General features: G+C 47.6%; 1 protein-coding gene across 1 annotated transcript in view; it reads right to left on the bottom strand.

Moving 5' to 3' along the window:
• SPG11 (SPG11 vesicle trafficking associated, spatacsin) overlaps positions 1-17547 on the bottom strand; it is a 124599-nt gene that overhangs the window by 44193 nt on the left and 62859 nt on the right. The window contains exons 21-26 of the mRNA XM_075346095.1: positions 12601-12667; positions 12349-12514; positions 11958-12166; positions 11306-11408; positions 11038-11182; positions 10718-10954 (exon numbers count right to left, since the gene is read on the bottom strand). Coding sequence (XP_075202210.1) covers positions 10718-10954; positions 11038-11182; positions 11306-11408; positions 11958-12166; positions 12349-12514; positions 12601-12667 — 927 coding nt within the window. The remainder of the gene's footprint in view (positions 1-10717; positions 10955-11037; positions 11183-11305; positions 11409-11957; positions 12167-12348; positions 12515-12600; positions 12668-17547) is intronic.

Genomic DNA, 17547 nt, shown 5'->3' with positions numbered 1-17547 from the left:
AAAACGGGGAGTAGGGGAGAGGCTAACAAGAGAATGGAAGATACATCCGGTTTGGGTAAAAAGTATTGACATGGACGGTATAGCCAGTGAGATTCTGGAATATTTTGCCCTTAATAGAGGTAGTGCGGATCCATTGGTAGTTTGGGACGCCATGAAGGCATACCTAAGAGGCCCTTTATTTAGAGACGTTTGCCGGTGTAAGTCTTGTAGTAGACAGGGGGAAATTGATTGCTTAGAGGTCTTGAAGGGAGCAGAAGCAGAGATGGTAACACATCCCACACCAGAGAATAGGCAGAAGCTAAAAGTAGCTCAGGAAGAAGTTAATAAGGTGCTATTGGAAAAAGTAGCTAGGAAGCAGGCTTTTCAAAAAGAGAACTTTTATGCGGAGGGAGAAAAGGTGGGACATCTGTTGTCGGTGGTGACGGCAGCCCAGAGACAATCATCCTTTGTGCATTGCATTCGCACCACAACGGGAGATTTGGTTACGGAGGGGGTAGATATTCTGGACACGTTCGCAGCCTTTTATGAGGAATTATATTCCACTAGAGACGAAACAGAGCGACCTAGAGGCTTTCTTAGGTACAATGACATTACCCAAAATTACAGAGACAGAGAAACACAGTCTCTAGTGCCCTATCACACTTGAGGAGATAGAGAGCTTTGCGTGGCATGGCAAATGAAAAAGCCCCGGGGTAGATGGTCTACCGGTGGAGGTATACAAATCTTTGGAAGAAATACTCTTACCCAATTTGCTGAGTGTCTTGGAGGAGGCAAGGGAGAGGGGGACACTGCCAAAGTCTACGAGGGAGGCGATAACAGTAATACCCAAAGAAGATAAGGATGCAAAACTCCCCGAATCATACAGGCCCATCTCACTGTTAACGACGGATGTAAAAATTTTGGCCAAAGTGCTCTCTAATCGATTAACAGAAGTGATATCTACCATAATCCACCTGGATCAGTCAGGTTTTATCCCTAATAGATCCACGGCAAAAAATATACGACGATTATACCTTAACATGCAACTGCCGGTGGACAATCCTGGACAGAGAGTAATAGCTTCATTAGATGCTCATAAAGCATTTGACAGTGTGGAATGGGGATACCTGTGGGGAGTGCTAAGACATATGGGATTTGGCCCTAATTTTATATCCTGGATACATCTGTAATATACTAGACCAGTAGCTAAAGTGATTAATGGAATGTTGTCACACACGGTGGATCTACAAAAGGGGTACTCGCCAAGGATGTCCACTCTCGCCTCTCCTTTTTGCTCTGGCAGTGGAACCACTGGCGGCTGCTATACGGCAGAAAAGAGACATAAATGGATTTGTATATGGACATCTAGAAGAGACGATAGCCCTCTATGCAGACGAAATTCTATTGTTTCTGGGAGACCCAGGGGCATCGTTGAGCTGTGCCATGCAGGTGATCGAGCGGTACAGGGGGGATCTCTGGACTGACTATCAATTGGACCAAATCAAATCTGTTTTAGGTGGACGTGGGAGTGGATAGGTCGATCCTGGGTGATGAGGTCAACAGACTGCGGGTTGTGGACCAGTTTAGATATCTGGGCATTCAGGTATCCATGCCAATTGGGAATTACATTACTATTAATCTAGTCCCTTTGCTGAAACAACTGCGAAGTAAGATAACTGCTTGGAATAAGCTTTATTTATCAGTAATAGGACGGATTAATCTTATTAAAATGGTGCTTATGCCCAAGATACTCGGTGTTGCACAATTCTCCTGTTTGGATCCCTCAGAGCCACTTTAAGGAGATTGATTCCATGTTCCGTGCTCTAATATGGAAGAACAAACAAGCCAGACTTAAACTCGAGACGCTACAGAGACCGAAGGATAAGGGGGGGCTAGCACTACCCAATCCGGGAATATATTATCTGGCAGCTCAGAGTCAACATTTCAGGGGATGGGCAAATTCAGGGGTGGTAGACCCAGCATCCAGACTGTTAGGGCATGTTCTGCATCGGAAACCATTAGTGTTCGGACTGGAGGACGGATCATTTGGGAGAATAGGAAAAACGAGCCCCACACTTAGCCTGATGAATAGAATCTGGAGGAAGATCAAGCAAATAAGAGGGATTACAGCAATAACTGAATTCTCTTCGTTGTGGGACAATGAAAACTGCTCTGAGATATACAAGATAGGCAAAAAAGAGAATTTTGTTTACTTACCGTAAATTCTTTTTCTTATAGTTCCGTAATGGGAGACCCAGACCATGGGTGTATAGCTTCTGCCTCCGGAGGACACACAAAGTACTACACTAAAAAGTGTAGCTCCTCCCTCCGAGCATATACACCCCCTGGATAACCAAATCTAGCCAGTTTAGTGCAAAAGCTGAAGGAGAATAGCCACCCACAAGTAGAGATAGAGCAAAAAACCGGAACAACCGGAGCCTCTGTCTACAACAACAGCCGGTGATAACACGCGGAACAAGAAACTGCCAACAGGCAACAGGGAGGGTGCTGGGTCTCCCATTACGGAACTATAAGAAAAAGAATTTACGGTAAGTAAACAAAATTCTCTTTTTCTTAATCGTTCCTATGGGAGACCCAGACCATGGGACGTCTCAAAGCAGTCCATGGGTGGGAAATAAACAGAAAACTGAGAAGTAGGCAAAACCTAACTTCACAAATGGGCGACAGCCGCCTGAAGGATGCGTCTGCCCAAGCTCGCATCTGCCGAAGCATGAGCATGCACTTGGTAGTGCTTCGAAAAGGTGTGCAGACTAGACCAAGTCGCAGCCTGACAGACCTGCTGAGCCGTAGCCTGGTGCCTGAAAGCCCAAGAGGCACCGACAGCTCTGGTCGAGTGTGCCTTGATCCCCGGCGGGGGTGGCACCTGAGTACACTGGTAGGCATCGGATATGGCCGACCTAATCCAACGAGCTAGGGTCGGTTTAGAAGCCGAGAGACCCTTGCGCTGACCTGTGGTCAGCACAAAAAGAGAGGTGCACCGCCTAAGAACAGCGGTGCGTGACACATAGATCCGGAGCGCCCGCACCAGATCTAAAGTATGCAACGCTTTCTCAAAGCGATGAACAGGAGCCGGACAAAAGGAAGGCAATGAAATGTCCTGGTTAAGGTGGAAAGGAGACACCACCTTAGGGAGAATGTCCGGAGTCGGACGGAGAACCACCTTGTCTTGATGAAAAACCAAAAAAGGTGACTCCGAAGAGAGCGCAGCCAAATCAGAGACTCTCCTGAGAGAAGTTATGGCCACCAGAAAGACGACCTTCTGTGAAAGTCGAAACAAAGAAACCTACCTAAGAGGCTCAAAGGGGGGTTTCTGTAAGGCCGTGAGGACCAGATTAAGGTCCCAGGGATCCAAAGGCCGCCGGTAAGGCGGAATGATGTGAGATGCGCCCTGCATGAAGGTGCGCACCTGGGCCAGTCGGGCGATACGCCGCTGGAAAAACACTGACAGAGCCGAGACCTGTCCCTTAAGGGAATTGAGGGATAGTCCTAGCTGCAGACCGGACTGTAGAAAGGACAGGATGGTCGGCAAGGAAAAAGGCCAAGGGGCATGGCCGGAAGAACGACACCAGGACAGGAAAATTCTCCAAGTCCTGTGGTAAATTTTGGCCGAGGAAGACTTCCGAGCCTGAGTCATAGTGGAGATGACTTCGGGAAGAATGCCGGAAGCCGTCAGGATCCAGGACTCAAGAGCCACGCCGTCAATCTGAGAGCTGCAGAATTCTGGCGGAAAAACGGACCTTGTAAGAGAAGGTCTGGGCGGTCCGGTAGATGCCACGGCACCTCTACGGACAGACGGAGCAGGTCTGGGTACCAAGATCGCCTGGGCCAGTCTGGAGCAATGAGTATGACCCGACGGCCCTCCATTCTGATCTTGCGCAGGACTCTGGGCAAGAGAGCTAGAGGGGGAAACACGTAAGACAGACGGAACTGGGACCAATCCTGAACCAGCGCGTCCGCTGCAAAGGCCTGAGGATCGTGGGAGCGAGCCACGTAAACCGGGACCTTGTTGTTGTGCCGGGATGCCATTAGATCCACTTCTGGAGTGCCCCACTTGCGGCAGATCAACCGGAACACTGCCGGATGCAGAGCCCACTCGCCGTTGTCCACGGTTTGACGGCTGAGATAATCTGCCTCCCAGTTTTCTACGCCTGGGATGTGGACTGCGGATATGGTGGACTTGGAATCCTCCGTCCACTGAAGGATGCGTTGAACCTCCAACATTGCCAGGTGGCTGCGAGTCCCGCCCTGGTGATTGATGTAGGCAACTGCTGTCGCGTTGTCTGACTGGACTCGAATGTGCTTGCCCGCCAACAGGTGGTGAAAGGCTACGAGAGCTAAGAGCACAGCTCTGATTTCCAGCACATTGATCGAGAGGGCTGATTCGGACGGAGTCCAAGTGCCCTGTGCTCGGTGGTGGAGAAATACTGCTCCCCAGCCGGATAGACTGGCATCCGTGGTGAGGATCACCCAGGACGGGCTCAGGAAGTAGCGTCCCTGAGACAGAGAGAGGGGCCGAAGCCACCACTGAAGAGAGCTCCTGGTCTGTGGCGACAGAGCCACCAACCTGTGCAAGGAAGAAGTCCGCTTGTCCCAACAGCGGAGAATGTCCAGCTGCAGAGGACGCAGATGGAACTGGGCAAAGGGAACCGCTTCCATTGACGCCACCATCTGACCCAGCACCTGCATGAGGTGCCTGATGGAATGACGGCGGGGCTTCAACAGAGAGCGCACCGCCAGATGGAGGGACTGCTGTTTGACTAAGGGCAGCTTGACAAGTGCCGGCAGAGTCTCGAATTGCATCCCTAGGTAGGTGAGTTTTTGGGTCGGGGTCAGAGTGGACTTGGGCAGATTGACAAGCCACCCGAATTGAACAAGAGTGGCGAGAGTGAGCGAGACACTCCGCTGACAGTCTGCACTGGATGAAGCCTTGACAAGAAGGTCGTCCAGGTAAGGAATCACTGCCAACCCCTGGAGGTGCAGAACCGCAACCACTGCTGCCATGACCTTGGTAAATACTCGAGGGGCCGTGGCTAACCCGAAGGGGAGAGCCACGAATTGGAAATGTTCCTCTCCGATTGCAAAACGTAGCCAACGCTGGTGTGAAACTGCAATTGGCACATGCAGATAGGCATCTCTGATGTCGATGGATGCCAGGAAATCTCCTTGGGTCATTGAGGCAATGACTGATCGCAGAGACTCCATGCGAAAATGCCTCACCTGAACATGCTTGTTGAGAAGCTTGAGATCCAGGATGGGCCGGAAGGAACCGTCCTTTTTGGGGACTAGGAAGAGATTTGAGTAAAAACCTCTGAACCGTTCCCTGGCGGGAACCGGTACAATTACTCCGTTGGCCTGTAAGGATGCCACAGCCTGAGAGAAGGCGGCGGCCTTGGAGCAGGGGGGAGTTGACAGAAAAAAAATCTGTTTGGCGGGCTGGAAGAGAACTCTATCCTGTAGCCGTGGGAGATGATATCCCGCACCCACTGATCGGAGACGTGTTGAAACCACACGTCGCCAAAGTGGGAGAGCCTGCCACCGACCAAGGACGTTGCTGGCTCGGCCAGATAGTCAAGAGGAGGCTGCCTTGGTGGCAGCAGCTCCTGCGGACTTTTGTGGACGCGGCTTCTTGCGCCAGGTGGGCTTCTGGTCCTTGGCTGAGTTAGTGGACGAGGCCGAGGGCTTAGAGGACGACCAGTTAGAGGAACGAAAGGAACAAAACCTCGACTGGTTCCTGCCCTGGACAGGTTTCCTGGTTTTAGTCTGTGGCAAGGAAGTACTCTTCCCGCCAGTAGCCTCCTTAATTATTTCATCCAGTTGTTCACCGAACAGCCTGGACCCAGCAAATGGGAGCCCAGCAAGGTACTTCTTTGAGGAAGCATCTGCCTTCCACTCTCGAAGCCACAAGATCCTGCGGATAGCGAGGGAATTAGCGGAGGCCACCGCAGTGCGGTGAGAGGCCTCCAGCATGGCAGACATGGCGTAGGCTGAAAAGGCTGAAGCCTGGGAAGTTAAGGCAACCAATTCAGGCATAGAGTCCCTAGTGAGGGAATGCATTTCCTCTAGGGAAGCAGAGATGGCTTTGAGAGCCCACACTGCTGCAAAGGATGGGGAGAACGAGGCCCCTGCCGCCTCATAGACAGACTTGGCCAGGAGGTCAACCTGGCGGTCAGTGGGATCCTTAAGTGAGGTGCCATCAGCCACAGATACAACTGTCCGGGCTGAGAGTCTAGACACCGGAGGGTCTACCTTTGGTGAGTGAGCCCACTCCTTGACCACCTCTGGTGGAAAAGGAAAACGGTCATCAGAACCACGCTTTGGGAAGCGTTTGTCAGGACAGGCTCTGGGCTTGGACACAGTGGCTTGAAAACTGGAGTGGTTAAAGAACACACTCCTTGTTCTCTTAGGGAAGGTAAACTGGTGCTTTTCTGCCAGAGAGGGTTGCTCCTCTGATACTGGCGGATTGAGGTCCAGTACAGAATTAATGGACGCAATCAAATCACTAACATCTGCATCACCCTCGGTCAGATCAATGGGGCACATGGAGGTAGCGTCCGAGCCCCCAGTAAAGACATCCTCCTCGTCTTGCGAGTCGGCTCGTGAATCGGAGCCGCGGGACGAGGAAGGAGAGGGGACCTGCGTCTCCTTTTAGGAGGACGGGGTCTGGGAGCAGATGAAGAATCCTCTGTGAGCTCTGCAGAGCGAGCCGAAGCAGCAGAGGCGCCCTGAGAAGGGAGCTGATGCATGGTCAGCAGAGTCCGGGACAGCTGTCCCATGGAGTCGGCAAAGGACTGGGAGATAGACTTAGAAAACAATTTTACCCAAGCCGGGGGTTCAGCCACCGGGGCCGGAGCAGCCGGAGGGACCACTGGGGAGACTCCAGGCTGAGGCACCACCATGTTAGAGCAGGCATCACAATGAGGATATGTGCTCGGTTCAGGCAGTACGAGCTTACATGCAGTGCATATTGAGTACAGCCTTGCAGCCTTGCTCCTAGTGTGAGACATGCTGCTGAGGTGGGGGCTCTGCAGTAAAGAACACACTCCTTCAGAATGACCCCCAGAGAGTGTATAAGAAGGTCCACAACCAGAGGTTGTGGCTTACCAGACCGTTTTGTGTGCCCTCCGGATCCCACAGCTCGGACCCCCAGACAGGTTGCAGAGATGCAGCAGCCAGCGCCGATCAGTGTGAGAACGCTGATAAAATGGCGCCGGAGTGAGGAGGGGGGGCGGGGCCTAGTCCAAGAGCGGGAACCGGAGGGCCAAGGAGATATACAGGGGAGGGAAACATCTCCTCAGAGAGGAGTGTCCTCCCCTGTGCTGAACGGCCGGTGGGCGGCGCCGCATTGTCCCTCTGCATGACTGACATGCAGGGGCAGTGAAAACGAAAGTAGGCCGCAGCCGAAGCCGGGGCCTAAATTTTACAATGCAGCCGGCGCGCAGGCACCCTCGGTGCGGTTCTCTGGTGAAAACCGGAGAACCGGCCGGAAATGTCACAAAGGTAACATAACATACTCTCCCCAACATTAAAGTGCAAGGGACCCCCCTGACAATAACGTCTCAATACTTAGCTTGTGAGACGCAGGGCCAGGTCCCTGAGGGATGAGTGCTCCGTCCGGCAGGGTCCTGAAAGGGCTGCGGATGGAGACCGGTCTCCTGCAAAGCAGTGAGAACCGTGCTGGCTCCCACTTCAAGCCAGAGCCCGAGGGATGGTGAAGGAGCGCGGCATGTAAGGCTCCAGCCTTGAAATCAACCTTAACAACACCGCCGACACAGTGGCGTGAGAAGGGACATGCCGGGGGTCCAGCTTGGACCCGCTTTTCTTCAAACTCTTTAAAATCAAAAATCAGATGAGAATGCATGTGTGGATGTGTGCCTCCTGAACACAAAGCATTGAACTGGCTATATTTGGTTATCCAAGGGGTGTATATGCTCGGAGGGAGGAGCTACACTTTTTAGTGTAGTACTTTGTGTGTCCTCCGGAGGCAGAAGCTATACACCCATGGTCTGGGTCTCCCATAGGAACGATGAAGAAATTAAGGAATGGGCACGTAAAGGTATATGGTATATTGGGCAAATTCTTAGCCAGGGACGTCTGAAATCGTTTACACAAATACAGGATGAGTTTGGGATATCCCCACTTGGGTGGTACCAGTACAAACGGTTGGCGCATGCAGTGGTGGCTCAGGGGGTTAAGCAATCATTGCTGGTACAGGCAGACCTAGTACTGAAATGTGTGTGTAGTAGTGGACCCACAAGAGGAATCATATCTACTATATATATAGGGACCTACTGCATACATATTTGCTTGATCACCCTGTAAACACTAGGACTAAATGGGAGGCAGAGATAGACGGAATCACTGATGAGGTATGGGATAGTGTTTTGGAATACATACCGATATTATCAATGAGTGAACCAGCAAGATTATCCCACCTCTACGTGGTGCATAGGGCATATAGATCCCCGCTAATTATGTGTAAAATGGGATTGATGAGTAACTCAGACTGTCCTAGATGTAATGGAGAAGGTGCCGGCATTTTCCACATGATGTGGATGTGCCCCAGGTTGGCACCCTTTTGGATAACTGTTCTTAATAGAATAGAAGGAGCTTATAGATGTAAACGTCCCAGACAACCCCTGGTATGTCTTCTAGGTTACGTGGAAGAAATTAGAGTAGACAACAATTTTAAAATAGTGATAGCCAGACTGCTGTATGCGGCAAGGAAAGTAATTGCCAAACACTGGATGCAGGGGGACCCACCGACTAGAGGGGAATTTGTCGCATATGTTAATCATATTCTTCGAATGGAGAAAAGCATATATGGGAAAAGGAAACAACTTGCACTTTTTGATAGATTGTGGAATCCGTGGTTGCAATATGGTTAAATATTAGGACGGCTCTGCACACTACGACATCGCAGGTGCGATGTCGGTGGGGTCAAATCGAAAGTGACGCACATCCGGCGTCACTTGCGATGTCGTAGTGTGTAAATCCTAGATGATACGATGAATGAGCGCAAAAGCGTCGTTATCGTATCATCGGTGCAGGCTCCGACACTTCCATAATGCCGGTGCCGTGACAGGTACAATGTAGTTCCTCGTTCCTGCGGCAGCGCACATCGCTGTGTGTGAAGCCGCAGGAGCGAGGAACATCACCTTACCTGCCGCTGGCGGCTATACGGAAGGAAGGAGGTAGGCGGGATGTTTACATCCTGCTAATCTCCGCCCCTCCGCCGCCATTGGCCGCCTGCCGTGTGACGTCGCTGTGACGCCGCACGACCCGCCCCCTTAGGAAGGAGGCGGGTCGCCGGCCAGAGCGACGGTCGCAGGACAGGTGAGTGCATGTGAAGCTGGCGTAGCGATAATTATCGCTACGCCAGCTATCACAAGATATCGTACCTGCGACAGGGGCGGGGAATATCGCGTGCGACATTGCAGCATCGGCTTGCGATGTCGCAACGTGCAAAGCCCGCCTTAGAGTTGGGAGATGTTGGACTAGGGGCAGAGATTGTTACTTCTATACATTCCAATATATGCTATTGAAGGGTTAAAATGTAAGATCTTTGATATTGATATGGGTAATATGTACGCTGAGGGGGGAGGGGGAGGGAAATTTTATAGTTCTGCTCGTTATTGCTGAAAATATAACACATGTTTTGTATACTTGGTGAAAAATAAAAATGTATCTGATTAAAAAAAAAAAAAAAAAGGATGTGTCCTAACTAGTCATGGGTGAGCATGCTCAACACAGCTACATACTCGATCGAGCATCTGAGTTTGAAAATGCTCGAGTTTCCCATTGGTTTCCATTATGCTCCGTACTCGAGTCATGTCGGAGCAATTCAGTCGAGTAACAAGCAATGGTGAGCACGCTCACCCATCACTAGTCCTAACCTCTCCTAACAGCTTATATTAAGGTTACAAGTCCTTTTTAGATCATGTCCGTACAGACATGTGGTGCCACAATAGTAGCCAAGCCACAACACAAGCTAGCACCTGAATGCCTACACTTTTCTGGCCAATACTATGTTACACATTACTTCTAATGACCCATGTAAAGTGCTTTAATTTGATGTTACGAGTGCATGAAATCCTCCATACGATTCACGGTCCTCACTTGTGTAGACAAAAAGACTGACGGCACTCTCAAAACTGCAATGTGAACAGGTGCATAACTGAACAGGACATTAAAAAAAAAAAAAAAAAAAAAAAAAAAAAAGACAGTTGTACTCTGAAATGGTAAAGCACGAAAACCATGAATGTAAGAATATAGAAATGTATTACTGCTAAAGGAAATCTAAGAAAATAATTGAGATTTTTAGCATACACTTTTTCTTATGCACCTGTTCACATTGCAGTTTTGAGAGTGCAGTCAGTCTTTTTGTCTAGATTAATAGGGTCATACCTTCTGACCGTGCTCCCCTCCCCCACTAGCCACAGGTGATTTTATCTTATATACTAGGTTCCTACTTGCCCATACATAGGGGTTTTTTAAACCCAAAGAGAAGCTTCAGTTCAGAGTAAGTGCCCAGTATAAAAGGTATGCCTTGACGTGGCTACTGGGCAGATGAAAAAAATGGCCGTTTTTGTATGCTAATTATGTCAATTTTTTCTTAGATTTCCTTTAGCAGTACTGCATATCTATATATATATATATTCTTACATTCATGGTTGTCATGCTTTAGCATTTCAGAGTGCAATTGTCTTTTTTTTCTCACCTGTGTAGAGGCGGCCAGTACGCTGAACAGAGGCACTCTCCATCTCATACATTCCTGTAGAAGCATCTGTCCTGGTTCTTCCATACTAAGGCATTTCAGGAGCACATGGTGGAGATTATCTGCGTTTGCATCACTGACAATTTCTTGCAAGGAACAATCACTGGCGACGGTGTCTTGTATCGCAAGGGAGATATGGCTACGGAGAACAGGATTTAAATCGTCCAAGACATAAATGACCTGCAAAAGAAAGAGGAAAGATGAACTATAGAGAAAAGTAGAACACACGCTAGTAATGGTGGAGTGATTGGGAATGGACAGACCTGTTCTGTGCTATAAGCCTGTACCAGCAGCTGCAGCCAGTCTTGTCTCTGTGCACAATACTTCAGATAGCTGGTGCTCATAGGAATACCATGGAGGAGACAGAACTGCACCACTGTGACCCATAAACTAGGAGGAGGAAGCGGACTAAAGAAAAAAACAGACATCATTCATGACCACAAATCCATTCTTACTGACATCCATATAAAAACTTCACTGTTCTTACAAGGCACAGCCCTGGCAGCAAAATTGTGTTTGTGTACATCATACCTGTCCTCCTGCTGCAAATTTGCCTCCACAACATCTTCCAAGCTCAGTAAGAGATCTTTCGCAGCCTCTTTTTCATTTTCCACTAATTTTGACAATCTCTGGGCTATATAAAATAAAAAAAGGCATTGTAATGTGCAAGAGTTACAACTGCATCTCAATAAATTAGAATATCACCAAGTAATTCAATACAAAAAAGGGAAACACATTATATAGTCATTACAAGCAGAGTGATATATTTTAAGTGTTTATTTCTGTTAATGTTGATGATTATAGCTTACAGCCAATGAAAACCCAAAAGTTATTATCTCAGAAAATTAGAATAATTACCACAAAACACCTGCAAAGGCTTCCTAAGCGTTTAAAATGGTCCCTTAGTCTGGTTCAGGAGGCTACACAATCATAGGACTGCTGACTTCACAGATATCCAAGCAGTCATTGACACACTCCACAAGGAGGGTAAGGCACAAAAGGTCTTTGCTAAAGAAGCTGGCTGGTCACAAAGTACTGCATATTAATGGGAAGTTGAGCGGAAGGAAAATATGTGGTAGAAAAAGGTGCACAAGCAACAGGGATAACTGCAGCCTTGATAGGATTGTTAAGAAAAGTAGTAATATGTCAATTTAATAACATTAACAAATATCATTCATCATACCTAATGCTTGGATTTGGGCTATGTGTCCTGCCTCCTCCTGGAGAGATGAGCTGTGCCGCAGGATCACATTGGCCACATTTACATCCATGCGGAGTCTGTAGCTACTATGTCCAAGTAGCTCAAGGAAGCAAACACAGGAGGAAATGACAACGGGGGCATGAAAGCAGGACAAGGCCAAGGAGTACACATCCTCTGCAACCTGCTGAATCCTGAAATACAAAAGAATGAAAAAGGGATATAAAGAAGTGAGGTGTCACAAAGATAGAATTTAGGGGAGTCAGACAGAGGGGAAATACCGGTATAAAGTCATGATGGTAAAGCGAGTAATGTGCACATTAAGAACAATGGGTCTAAATCGCTCATATTACTTAAATTGAAACTCTGGGCTTACAGCTGCTTTGGATATTTGCTTTTCAAGAGATAATGCACAAGAAAAGTGGCAAAGGCGACAGTGGGCCGGCCACTGCGTAAATAGAAAAACGCATCCAGATGTTCCACTACTGACAGTTTTTTGACTAACGTCGGGCAGGAGCAGTGTGGTACTGCTGAACCGGTGTCTGTAAAAAAGGAAAAAGAAAAAAAAAGCAAGTTAACAGTGCCTACAGGTGACGTGCCTTTATTTGCCATATACCAGGTTACTTACCACTTGATGCCAGAGAATTTGTAGGCTGCCACGTGAAGAAATGAGCAGGATGGAAAGGTGACAATGCCTAAATAAAGGAGAAAAGTATTGAAGAAAAAAGGTTCAGATAATTAAAAGGTGCTGTCCAGACACTCGATGTTTAGAAAGCAACACAGAGTGATAAACGTATGAAATGCTAAGAAGCAATACTCCCCTAGTGGATCCACCACTGTCCCAACACTTCCAGGGTCCCCAGCTGACGGCTTTGACAGCCATGGGGTTATAAGAAAGAGCAAGTAACTTCATTACCATGAAGATCGAACACAAATTGTTTAGTCAGTAAGGAGTCTCTTGCCATCAGTGTGTATGCCGTATAAGCCAGGTTATTTACTACTTTTTCTACATGCCATAATTTAAGCCTGAATGTTTCTTTATCATAATCACACACTGATATAACTTTGCAAGTTTCCATTTAACCATATATATGTTAGCGCATATTTACTATATGCGCAAAGAACATGTGTCAATCATCCATGACCAAATCAGGGACTTAAAACTAAGGGTATAAAAATTGCAGTCGCAGAGGGTGCAACCATGAGCGGACCCATGAATGTGCGTTCTCAGCTGTAATGTATAGCGGCACCGAGAACCACTGGCTCCCTGCACCACAATAGCTATACACACACCGCCAGCCAATCAAAGGCCAACACCTGACATCGGTGTGTCAGTTATGTGAGGTGCATGATATCACGACCATTCGCTGCCTGCCTCCCTGCACATACTATGGAAAAGAACATTGCTTGCCATAGGAGGGAGGACAGGTAAGAAGAATGGTTTATTTTAAATGTGCTGGAGAGGAGTGCAAGGATGGAGACTATTATTACCGAATAGGAGTCAGGATAGGGGGATAATATTACAGGACAGGGAACATTATTACAGCACGGAGGACATTATTACAGGATGAGAGCATTATTACAGCATGGGGGCCAGGATGAGGAACATTATTACAGTGTCATGATCCAGGCCGGTATCTGCCCCTGTGGTATCCCCAGCTCTGGCCTGGCCATGTCAGGGGTTAATTTCTCCCTGCCTTATTCTGGTTTCTGGGATGCTATATCTGGGTGCTGCAGCTCTGGTTCAGCGCCAGTGATAGTCTATGTCTCAGTGTGTGTGTAGCTGGCTCTGTTGAGGTACCCGATCTGTCCTGCCGTGCACCCTCTCCTGCCGAACCTGTGTCTGTCTGTCCTTCCACGGCCTCGTTCCACTTGTCATACCTTTGTTTGTAGTTTGTACTTCCCGGCACTTGACTTATGCTCCTGTCCCTGGCTTAGCTCGGTCTCTCCATTTGGCTTTCTCTATTAACGTTCGTTTCCTGATCCCTTTTTGCTTGCTTCTGACTGAGTTCATTCCCATGTCTACTTTGTTTTGATTTCCTGTTGCTGACACAGCTCTCTGACTACTCTTCTGCCACCTTGTGGTGACTTTGCTGTACTACTCCTGGTCACGTTCTAGTACAGTGTGCAGTTACTCTGCTGCCACCTGGTGGTGACTCTGCTGTACTACTCTGGGCTACATCTTAGTGCAGCGTGACATACAGGATGAGGAGCATTATTACAGGATGGGGAACAGGATGGTGGACATTATTACAGGATGGGGGCCAAAACTAGAGGCCTCATTACAGCATTATAACAGAATAAAAGCCAGAATGGAGAATACTACATCCGATCAACAGGTTTTTGGGATTCAGGTCTAAATTTTGCACCAGGGCCCATAGGACTCTAGTTACGCCATTGCCTAAAAGAGATACTTCATGATAACACTCCTGTCCATATGCTCCTTTAGTGCATATACAGTGCTGGCCAAAAGTATTGGAACCCCTGCAATTCTGTCAGATAATACTCAGTTTCTTCTTGAAAATGATTGCAATCACAAATTCTTTGTTATTATTATCTTCATTTATTTTGCTTGCAATGAAAAAACACAAGAGAATGAAACAAAAATCAAATCATTGATCATTTCACACAAAAATTCAAAAATGGGCCAGACAAAAGTATTGGCACCCTTAGCCTAATACTTGGTTGCACAACCTTTAGCCAAAATAACTGCGAACAACCGCTTCCGGTAACCATCAATGAGTTTCTTACAATGCTCTGCTGGAATTTTAGACCATTCTTCTTTGGCAAACTGCTCCAGGTCCCTGAGACGTGAAGGCTGCCTTCTCCAAACTGCCATTTTGAGATCTCTCCACAGGTGTTCTATGGGATTCAGGTCTGGACTCATTGCTGGCCACTTTACTAGTCTCCAGTGCTTTCTCTCAAATTATTTTCTAGTGCTTTTTGAACTGTGTTTTGGGTCATTGTCCTGCTGGAAGACCCATGATCTCTGAGAGAGACCCAGCTTTCTCAAAGTGGGCCCTACATTATGCTGCAAAATTTGTTGGTAGTCTTCAGACTTCATAATGCCATGCACATGGTCAAGCAGTCCAGTGCCAGAGGCAGCAAAGCAACCCCAAAACATCAGGGAACCTCCGCCATGTTTGACTGTAGGGACCGTGTTCTTTTCTTTGAATGCCTCTATTTTTCCCTGTAAACTCCATGTTGATGGCTTTTCCCAAAAAGCTCTACATTTGTCTCATCTGACCAGAGAACATTCTTCCAAAACGTTTTAGGCTTTCTCAGGTAAGTTTTGGCAAACTCCAGCCTGGCTTTTTTATGACTCGGGGTAAGAAGTGGGGTCTTCCTGGGTATCCTACCATACAGTCCCTTTTCATTCAGACGCCGACGGATAGTACGGGTTGACACTGTTGAACCCTCGGATTGCAGGGCAGCTTGAACTTGTTTAGATGTTAGTCGACGTTCTTTATCCACCATCCGCACAATCTTGCATAGAAATCTCTCGGCAATTTTCGTTTCCTTCCACATCTAGGGAGGTTAGGTACAGTGCCATGGGCTTTAAACTTCTTGATGACACTGCGCACCGTAGACACAGGAACTTTCAGGTCTTTGGAGATGGACTTGTAGCCTTGAGATTGCTCAAGCTTCCTCACAATTTGGATTCTCAAGTCCTCAGACAGTTCTTTGGTCTTCTTTCTTTTCTCCATGCTCAATGTGGTACACACAAGGACACAGGACAGAGGTTGAGTCAACTTTAATCCATGTCAACTGGCTGCAAATGTGATTTAGTTATTGCTAACACCTCTTAGGTGCCACTGGTAAGTTACAGGTGCTGTTACTTACACCCATTAGAGAGGCATCACATTATTTTTCAAACAGTGCCAATACTTTTGTCCACCCCCTTTTTTATGTTTGGTGTGGAATTATATCCAATTGGGCTTTATGACAATTTTTTTTATTTTTTTTTTCATTGAAGACAAATTAAATAAAGATAATAATACCAAAGAATTTGTGATTGCAATCATTTTCAAGAAGAAACTGAGTATTATCTGACAGAATTGCAAAGGTGCCAATACTTTTGGCCAGCACTGTAGGTGTCCCATCAGCAACTGCTAGTTACAAGCTGTTCCTGGTCCGGAGGACCCAGCCCCTTCAAGATAAACGGATTTTTGTGTACTCACCGTAAAATCGTTTACTCTTAGCCATCATTGGGGGACACAGGACCATGGGTGTTATGCTGCTTATCCATAGGAGGACAAAGATGCAAAGATGTTAGCTCCTCACCTGCAGTATACACCCCCTGGCCCAGCCAGGCTAATTCAGTTTTAGTACACAAGCAGTAGGAGAACAAGTAACAAAAAACGTGAGTGAATACTCATAACAAAAAAGTACTGAGAGAGAAAAAAGCTAAGGCACAACAGGGCAAAAGGGAGGGTGCTATGTCCCCCAATGATGGCTAATAGAAAACGATTTTACGGTGAGTACACAAAAATCCGGTTTTCTCTGACGCCTCATTGGGGAACACAGGACCATGGGACGTACTAAAGCAGTCCCTGGGTGGGTAAACAATAAACAACGCAACCCAAGGACTAGGAACCAGTCCCAGATAGCCAGGAGCTATCTACTGAGATAGGTGCTCGACTATCGTTTGCAGAATTTTCCTACCTAGGTTCGCCTCAGCCGAAGCCTGGGTATGGACTCGGTAATGCTTTGAAACAGTATGTAGGCAAGACCAGGTCGCAGCCTTACACCTCTTTTCCACTGAAGCCTGATGCCTAATGGCCCAAGAGGCACCAACTGCTTGCGTGGAATGAGTCCGCAGCCTACTAGGAATGGGCTTGAGTTGCAAGCGGTAGACCTCCTAGATCGCAGAGCAAATCCAGCGAGCCAGCGTTGCCTATGCAGCTGCCTGTCCTTTCTTAAGCCTTTCAGGAATGACGAACAAGGACTCCATGTTCCTAAAGGGACTGTCCTGGGTACGTAATATCTGAGAGCCCTCACAAGGTCTAGCGAATATAGAAACCTTTCCACTCTATGGACTGGGTGTGGAAAAAAGGAAGGCAGAACAATGTCCTCGTTCATATGAAACGGGGAAGTAACCTTCGGAAGAAAATCCGGAAGGGGGCGTAGAACCACCTTGTCCTGATGAAAGATCAGAAAGGGTTCGCGGCAAGAGAGTGCTGCCAGTTCCGAAACTTATCTGATGGACGTAATTGCCACTAAGAATGTTACCTTCCAGGAGAGAAGAGCAAGAGAAGATTCCTTAAGAGGTTCAAAGGGGGACCTCTGGATACCGTCCAAAACGAGATTGAGGTCCCATGGGTCCAGCGACTGTTTATACGAGGAAACTAGATGGGAAACGCCATTGGGGAAAGTCTTGACTTGCGGTTTGCAAGCTAGGCGGTATTGATAATATATTGAGAGAGATGAAACCTGCCCCTTAAGGGAGCTGAGGGACAACCCCTTTTGCAACCTGACTGCAAAAATAAAAAAAAAAAAAAAAAAAAAAGGGAATTTTGTTTACTTACCGTAAATTCCTTTTCTTCTAGCTCCTATTGGGAGACCCAGACAATTG

This window comes from Anomaloglossus baeobatrachus, chromosome 4, assembly GCF_048569485.1.
Source record: "Anomaloglossus baeobatrachus isolate aAnoBae1 chromosome 4, aAnoBae1.hap1, whole genome shotgun sequence".
In the NCBI taxonomy this organism is placed as follows: Eukaryota; Metazoa; Chordata; class Amphibia; order Anura; family Aromobatidae; genus Anomaloglossus; species Anomaloglossus baeobatrachus.
This window is presented reverse-complemented; position numbering and strand designations above follow the sequence as displayed.